General features: G+C 33.7%; 1 protein-coding gene across 1 annotated transcript; it reads left to right on the forward strand.

Annotated features, from left to right (window-relative positions):
* The first annotated feature begins 241 nt into the window (after nucleotides 1-241).
* On the forward strand, nucleotides 242-4,009 carry CCDC172 (coiled-coil domain containing 172). Its single transcript, XM_031554602.1, has 4 exons — nucleotides 242-355; nucleotides 1,791-1,956; nucleotides 2,879-2,980; nucleotides 3,877-4,009. Exons 2-4 carry the CDS (start codon nucleotides 1,809-1,811, stop codon nucleotides 3,981-3,983), a joined length of 357 nt encoding a protein of 118 aa, XP_031410462.1. The 5' UTR covers nucleotides 242-355; nucleotides 1,791-1,808; the 3' UTR covers nucleotides 3,984-4,009.
* Nucleotides 4,010-9,382: the final 5,373 nt, after the last annotated feature.

A 9,382-nucleotide genomic window follows, 5' to 3' on the forward strand; every position in this document is an offset into this window, starting at 1 on the left:
ACTGATCAGCAGCAAATTTGTCTTTTAAAGAGAGGATACTTTCCCAAAGTACAGTGGTAAAATGGAAGATTTGGGGTGAAAGTGGGGGGAAGAGCTGCTATGCTTTTTCTAGTCCAGAAGCAGTAGCAGTTATACCAGCTGTGTTTTAACCAGACCAAGATCCTTATGTCCAATATAAAAATATATGAAATAAAAAACCAATAACCTTATTTCATAACTTTTTGTTTTCTTTTGGAAGGTTCAACAGCTGTCTGAAAAAGTGTTCTTCTTAGAAATTTTGAAGAAACGTGAAGACAGCTTAGAGAAACAGAAAGCTGAACTTATAAACCAGAAAAGCATTCTTCTCAAAAACTTAGTATGTTTCCAGCTATTGTATTCAAGTAGCTCATTTGTACTGTACAAGTTTATGCAGCCATATAATTTGAAAAAAATATTATAAATCTGAATAATCAATTTTTCTTCTTACACCAGCATACTTAAAATTGTAAATGTAGTTAGATTATTGCTTTGAATTTTAAATTTAATTCTCATTTTAATAATCTAGGGTAATGTATACTGCAGTTTACCTACAAAGCTCATTTCACATTCTTAATTTCAGTTTCTAAGGTCTGCTATTGTGTGACTGAGTTCCAATCATGACGCATTTCCTTTCTAAAAGAAAAGCAGAAAAATCTCACCTTCTGGTGACTGGTGACTTCTCTTGGACTGTCTTAGCCACTGTAAAATATACTGAGAAGTATCAGAGGAAAATCTCAGGAACGCCAACACCGCATTTCAGGAATCCAGGCATTCCACATTATCTATTTTAAACCAAAAACACTTAGCTCCCTTTTGAAAAGTAGTTACTGCAGCGTATGCAGGCAACAACATGTTCAGTTCACTGCCATGCTAACCTGAATATTGCCCTCCTCTTTCTGCTTGGTGTATCTCTGAGTCCTTACGTAAGGTCACACAAGAGTAGTCTCCTCTGCATATGTATTCATATCTCAAATCAGCAGGTCTGAATTTTCAACATTTAGTACAAATCGCCAGTATTACCATTAAGTCCTTACTTTGATTACGTAATATTACTTCAACATTCAAAATATTCCCTATCTTAAATATAGGAAGAAAGAAATAAAAAGAAGTAGTATAAATATCATAGAAAAGTTCCTCTGAAGAAAGTAGGCTCTGAAGAAATGTGAAATTTGATTAATTATAATTGTGAAGATTTGAAATGTGGATAATTGTTTCATTCTTCCTGTATATAAAGCTGTTTCTTCTAATCTAATTTGGTCAGCATTTTTTTAAAGGAATTTACTATTACCCTTGTCTTTAGGGTTATTTTTTCCAGAGAATGAAACAACTCCCTGTCAACCATAGCTGACTTAATAGTTAACAAGGGAAATAAAGCAAGTCTGCACAGGAGTAAACTTCAACTTTATTTAACAGCAGACTAAAAAATAGTGGCCACAGTATGCTACGGACTTTAAATAGAACTTAGCTGTAATTTCAATAATGAGGTGCACGTAAAACCAATTACACAAGTATATAATTTGACTTAGTGAATTTCAATTTTTATTTTTTTTTAAAGGAAGAATATATCCTTCACTCTATAAGGAAAAAAGATTAAAACAGCAGACAAAATGCTAGAGCTCTAGGCCACATTCACATTCTCCCAAGTCAGGAAATGTGAATACATGACATATATAAATTTTAAGCATAAGCAGCAAGTATGTTTCCGTCTGCTAGTTTAACAAAGCCTTCATTTTTTCCACTTAAGCACTTAATTTGTCGTTTCTTTTTTTCAGACAGATGTAAGGAGAAAAATGACTGAAGAGGAAGATAATTTTACTAGGGAAGTAACAGAGTTTAATGATGAGTATGGACTAACAAGCAATAGAGAACTTATGATTAAAAAAAAAGTCAAGACTGAAATAAATGATTTAGAGAATGAAGCTGCTGTGTTAAAAAATGGTAAATCTGATATTAAATTATGTTACTGGAGAATGCAAATCAGTAAAATATAACTGCTAAACAATAATTTTAACCCCATTCTCCTGCTGTCTGAAACCACCTCTTAACACAAAACTGAAAAAGAGTGGCCTGGCATACCACATTATATAAAGATTATTAAAGCCTCTTCTACTCTCCAATCTTTTCAGACATTTCCAACCATGTTTATTTGTGTTAAGAATATGAGGTTTCCCAGAAATGAGAGTTAGATAGAGAAGCAATCCTTCAGCAAGGACATAGGAGTCATCACAGATCACAAGCTGAACATGGTTCAACATCAGAATACCAGCACCATACTAAGCCGTATAAACATAATTCTAACTTCTAAGATATGGAAAATAATCCTTCATTGTGTGTAGGACAGTTAAATTCTTAACTGGTGCTAAGATGGATGTTGCATTTCAAGAAAAAGCGTGCACTAGCTAGACACAGTCCTCATGGGAACAGTGAGAATGATCAGAGATGTGGAGGACATAAGAAAGGAAAGGCTGAATGAACTGGAATTATTTAACCTCTGGAGGAAGAGTGCTGAAAGATGGGGATCTGTCTTCAAATGTTTAAAGGTTTCTGTATATGAAGGCAAGTCACTGTCACTAAAGTAACTGTAAAGCAAAATATTTGCAATTATTTGCATGCCCAACAAACTGAATGTGTCAAACATCTTAGGAACATTAAAATAATTTATTTTCATAATTAGGAATTAATTATATGACGTGTAATTTCCAGTGAATTGCTTTTAAGTCAACTACTTTTGGTTATATTTATGGTTCTTTGTCACCAAATGAAAAGATGGGTAAAAGTAGTCAGGAATATTTAAAATTATATCATGAAGACTTAAACTACAATGCCTTTAAATTTAAAATATAATTGTTTATTTCCTTAGAAATGGAGACAATGGAACATAAGAATGTTCATTTAAATGCACTGCAGCTGCAGAAGAATGAATTAAAGCAGGAATTATTTACTCTCAAAAGTGAACTCAAAGGTGTGCTTTATAATCAGTTGTTATGATAATTATTTCTTCCCTGACAAATGATTCCAAAAAATCTTTTCTGTCAAGTTATTTTTCTCAGTAAGAAGTCATAGAAATAAGATTTTATATATTTTACATTATGCAATAAATCATTTTAGGATGAGTATAACAAGTATAGTGGACTTCATTAAGATTTATGCTGAATGTCTCTGATACCAAGATGTACAGTTTTGCTGAATCATAACCTATAAATATGAAAAATAAAATTCTACTTTTGCTAGTAAAATATTTACTTAACTGGAGAATTGTTCCAGAGTGACCTTAGAATCAACGTAAGTCTTGTTTAAATACCATTAACTTGTAATTAAAGAATGTTATTAAAATGTAAGTGTTTAACAAGCAACATGACTTAGGCTGATAGAGACAGATGTGGCTGAGGTGATACATCTCTGATTTGTAAACTCCATAGTTGTTTTCTACTGACATTTGTGCATTATTATATGAAAGGCAATGCATAAAAAAGGAGTCTACATGCAAGGATGGGGAAAATGTGTTGAACCTACAAAATAAACAAGTAAAAAGGTGCAGAGGAAAGAAAAGTTCCGTGACAGTGGGGCTGTCACGGCAACAGGGTGATTATTTTACAAACATGTAAATAACATCATAGTAAATGAGTTAGGAAAGATAGACTACATATATGGTCACAGATTGTGTGGGAAAAGGAATAAGATTTTATAAAAATTGAATGAGTATATCAATTACAATACTAAAATAATGCATGTTCTTTATTCAGATGACTTTTCCCTACAGTTTAACAGCAAAAAGTGCTAGCTAAATTTAAAGAATGCAGACCCTCTTTGAATATGGATGATTAATATATATTTATAAGATCATTATTATTTTTTTAGGCCTTGAGAAATTAATCAAGGAGGCTGAAGGAACGATGAAAGATTTAGAAGCAGAAAATGTCCAAGTGACTGAAAAACCTCAGACCAATCCAGAATGTTTAAGGTAAGAGTCTCGTGTTAGTAGATGCTTAAATTTATGTTTAGCTCAATAATTACACACCAGTTCTGGTGGTAGTGACTATTTTATCTTTCCTATACAAATTCACTGGAAATCAGGAGTATCAATTGTGTTTCTCACAAGCTACAAACTCCTGTTGTTTGTTACAGACCTTCACCCTTACATGCATGCTGCAACAAACTAAAAGCTGAAAGCAGTTGAAGGGAAGTCCCAGTCAAACTTGGGGGAAGAGCAAACTTGGGCAGTAGGAAAGTTCTTCCGTTTTTGGAAAAACAGTAGTGATACAAAGAATATCAATGAAGTACCCAAATGCTATACGCCCTAAATGAATGAAGCTTCCACAGAGCCTGATGGTGATAGAATGGAGGGGCCACAATAACCTCTTCAGCTCAACTGGGTTTTGCATATTGAACTTATTAAATGAAGACTTATTTTCTTTACTGTTCCTAACATCAGTTCAGGTGTGACTTCTAGTTAAGCTAATTTAGAACAATATTTTGAAAATTTAAACAAGACAGAAGACTTTCACACTCTCTCTTAATAGTGAATGTTGCTTTCTAGGAACTGACCTCACATATGTTGCCTGTTTCTCAAATTTGACATTTGCATTTTCACCATATACAAAAGAATGTAATGTTCAGTGCAAAGGCACTCCTTCTAGAAAAGAGTTGGCCCAAATTTTTCTCTAAAAAATTATTAAGGAAAAAAACAACTTTTGTTAACATCACAGTTTGTTCCTATACATTTCTTAAGTTCTTGACTATAATAAATAAATGCAAGGTTTCTTTTCCCCTGAAATCTTTCAGTGGAGAAATAAAATGTTGCAAGGAACACTGGGATTTTTTCTGAATGATGTGTTAAAGACCTATATCTTGCTGAATACCAGTTTCTGAAAGAAAATGATATATCAGTCCCATTACTAACTCTCTTCGGCCTCTTACACAGTGTTGAGACATGGCCAAATTTCCTTCAACATAAGAATTAATTAGCTCACAATTCTGCACACAGTGGCAAAAACTTTGCATTCAACATATACATAAAGGACAATGTAAATAATAATAGCAGTTGCAATTCTGTTGCAGTTGTAAGACAGCCTGTTATAATTCACTCCCTTACATTATTCATTCCATCATGATATGTTAGGTTTTGTGATACATGAGGTTGTCAACTTCTTTCTAAATAACACATTTCCCTTGGAGTAGTTTACTGCCGTAATGCCACTTAATATTCAAATTGCTGTAATTAGTTTTCTGTAATGGGTTTCCTATGTATAAGCTACAGAAGTAGCAGACATTAGATTACTTTAAATCCCCAGCTCTGCCACTGATTCACTATGAGATCCCAATCCACGCACGCCTGTCTTTCTACTTAGTTCTCTGTGGAACTATACTTTGGTGTCACGTAGGTGGAAGACACAACAGGGGATAAAATAGTCTGAATTTACAACCAAAGAAAGAGGGATGATGAGATTTTTTTTACTTCATAAAATGCCTAATATTATGGTCAGGATAACCTGGCACTATTTGATAGCTGCACATAATGCCAAATCTAAATAAAGTGCCACTACTGTTACTACTGCAGCAGAGCAGGTGCTCAGTCAGTGCCATTAGTCCCTCTGCAGCAGATTCTTGAGTGAACCATCCTGTCCACTCCTCCAGCTGCCCTCACTAAGGGAACCTGAGAGTATAGAAGCATTTCTGTAGCAGTGGAAAGACAAACTGGACTGATCCTCAGGACCCAGGCAAACAGGGAGGCCCTCCCAACAGGCTGTATGCATCACTGGCTCTTTTGAAGGATCTTCTGCAGCCAAAGCTCTAATTAATACAATCTTAGATACACTATTGATTGTACATACTGTGCTTGAGAAGCAATATTTTGAAGCCTAATAAGACAAGTGTTTTCTTTAATTAAAGTTTATTCCCTTCTTATGGAATCTATTGTAGGAATATATTTTTCGTTTTTACTGAGCATTGCATTTAGTGTATGTTATTCAGAGAAAAATTCTTTGACGTAAGACAAACAATGTGGATCAAAAATACTTATTTTTTTTCTGATAAGTAAGCACAAAATTTGATTTTCTCTATTTTACTGAGTAGGAAACCACACCACTTTTTAAATGCTAAAAATACCAATGTGTTTCATGGTTCCTTAGAACAAATGTGAGAGACAGTCAGCATCAATAACCTGATATATGTAGCTCCCAGGCCACCCTGTAAGTCTGTTACTGTATCACATACCTAGTCTCAGCTTAAAAATCAATATCAGAAGTAGCTGACAAGGCAAGAATCTTCATTACAATTAAGTATATCTCTTAAAGTAAATTGTATTTCAGCTGAACAGTGTAGCCAGCTAATTCAAATTACAGCAATTTGTCTTTGATCTGAGAAAAATGCCTTATACCATATCTGCAGTTTCATTTCTCCCAAATCTACCAAAGAATTACATAAGGTCACAGGAAGCACACACTGTTAATTCCAACTATTGGTGCTGCAATCACAGCTAGTTCTAATACATGAGATACTGAAAAAATCTAAGCAAAATTTGAATGTTGAGAACAGATGTAGTTATGGATAAGGACTAAATTTAAAATAAAATTTGGATTTGGGGGGGCCAGGTATACACTTTTCCAAAACTTGTCATATTTGGAGAAAAGAATAGTGGTCAGGCACTGGAACAGGCTGCCTAGGGAAGTGGTGGAGCTACTGTCACTGGAGGGGTTCAAGAAGGTGGGCATGGTGGGGATGGGTCAATGGTTGGATTAGATGATTGTAGAGGTCTTTTCCAACCTTAATGATTATTAATGAATCTTAATGAAAAACATATTATGGTTTATATGAGATATAAATGATTGCACTATATATTAGGTTTCTTAAGAAATACAACAGTAGTGAAAATCACTACTTTCAAAATGCAGCATCTTAATATCTTGCCTGGAGGGAATGTTTTTCTGCCAAAATGCTGCCAAAGACACGATTTCCTTTTCTGCTGATGTAAGCTGGGAGGTGTCCTATAACCAGTAATGATTCTAAAACACGGCAGCAATAATCTTCATGCCAAAATATGGTAAAAGTAATTAGGACAAGGATCACTGAACCACTACAGCCAACTTGAGAGAAACAAATCTACCAGGAACCCCAAAATTCAAGTCGGTAATGTTCCTTGAGATCCTTGAGAGTGCTCCAACTTCTTGTTGGATAGGGAAAACTGCTGTCAACAGTACTTCCAATGGCAGAAAAGCATGTTACCTGACATCTGCTGCTATAATCTGCCTATCACTAGCTTCTGAACTTTCAAAATTTCACTTGTACTGCCTTGTATAAAGCAATCATGAATAACAGGTGAATAAAGTACATTCTGTACCTAAATTAATCATCCCTAGCACAACTGGAATGTTCCACATCTTTCAATAGTTTTGTTTTTATGTACGTTTGTTGCTGTTGCTATTTGATATGCTCCAAAATTATTTATTTCAACACTGACTCTTCCACTCCTTTTTTGAAACATAGAAATGTCCATAAATATAACAAAAGCCACATCTTGCACATGCTTTTTATTTCAGAGAATTGCTCACTTTCGTATTCTTGTTTAGATTATTGTTCTTCAGTTTATTTTTCAGTTTATTTTATTATTACTTACACACCAAACCTTTGATTTCCAGTATATTCCAAGCATGTATGTGGAATATACTGACTGCTGCAAAAATAGGCTTGTATGTGCAGCATTAAAAGTGGGGTTCTTCATCAGAAATGATGATTTCATAGGGCATTTCACATTTTCCTAGGGCAATCTTCAGTGTTAGGCTTTTTCTTGTACTGAACTACATTCTGGTATTGCTTAATTTATTACTGAATTCAAATGAATGGGTCTTTCTATTCTTTAAACTCTTTTCCATTTTTCTTTTCATAAAAGTTCTAAAATGTTACTGAGCATGAAAAGAAAACAAAACATTGAAATTCTGCTATTTTGCTTACTGTTCCTTTCTGTAAAGGTAATGAGAGGGAGGAAAAAAGACTAGAAAAATAAGATACTTTAAAGCCAATCATAAAAATTTAAAGAGCAACAAATATTCAAGATTTAAACAACCTGAATTTCCTCAATACGTGAGAAAATAATTATGTAATTAAAGCCTGTTCCAGTTAACAATACATAAACCAAAAATAATTTGTAATTTCAATTCGTTTTATTCAATCCGTAATTTTCACTCAGGAAGTTTTGAGGTTTTTGTTGGTGATTACACCTCCATTGTTAATCTCAGATGCTAAATTTTTCATGGTTGTCAGCATTCTTCGTGCAGTTCTCGACAGCACAATGTGCTTTCTTACTGACCTGAACATAAAGTATGTAAAGCACTACAAACAAAGTAATAGATCGAAAATACAAAGGCATACAAATTTCTATTTCTTGCTCTCTCCCTTCAAGACACTTCAACCTCTTCGTCAGTGTAGGCTCCCTAAAAGTCACATGTCTCATGGTATGGATGCATCATTCAGAGATATCTTCAAGAAAAGTGGTCTTTTTCATGAAAGGGATGCGATGAAAATCAAAGCCTTATTTTAATCATTTGCTCTGCCAGTGTCAACCCCATGTACAGAACAGCAAGAGAAGAAAACTTTGGCAGAACCTCTCTTGAATTCCATTTCCTGGGCTGGTAGCAAATAGCACCACTTAAATGGTATAAGACAGAATCAAGCAGAGCCTTTAACTGATATAAGGAAATACCTACTTATGGCATTTCACTATTATTTTAACTGTAGTTACTTACTACATTATTTTATTAATTTTTTGTCTTCTTTCTCATTTTAATTTTAGAATAATGTGCTGCCTTATGTAAGGCAATCCAGAAATAATTTTAATCAGAATTTATTTAGACTAAGAGCAAGCAATTTCTACTTAAAATTTTCACAGTAGTATAAAGGGAGACTGTTATTTGAAACCTGAATATCTGTTCTGAATGACTGTCTAAAGCCATGTTTCTGGTGGTTTTGAAAAAACATTTTGCAATTAAATTTTATGTTAAATTTATAATCAGGAGATATCAATCTCTGGAGTAATATATGTGGTTTAAAATGAGTTTTTTAATGACAATCTTCTCACTGATTTTTAAGCTTTTACTTTTAATAGCAGTGTCCAGTGAAACTATTATAGTTTGAATTATGTTAAAAATGCTTCAATTATAAATTGTGGTATGGATTTACAAAAAATAGATCAAATTTGACTAACGATATCTTTCTTTCATAAGACAGCAATTGGTTAGGCAAAAAAAGTGCAATGTCATCCATCTAGATGTTAGTAAAGTATTTAATATCCCACTATTAATTAAGCTGAAGAATTTGTATTAAAAATTTTGAGCAAGGAAATGACTAATAGGAACATCAGTAATAGTCCTGA

Source organism: Meleagris gallopavo, chromosome 8, assembly GCF_000146605.3.
Source record: "Meleagris gallopavo isolate NT-WF06-2002-E0010 breed Aviagen turkey brand Nicholas breeding stock chromosome 8, Turkey_5.1, whole genome shotgun sequence".
Taxonomy (NCBI): Eukaryota; Metazoa; Chordata; class Aves; order Galliformes; family Phasianidae; genus Meleagris; species Meleagris gallopavo.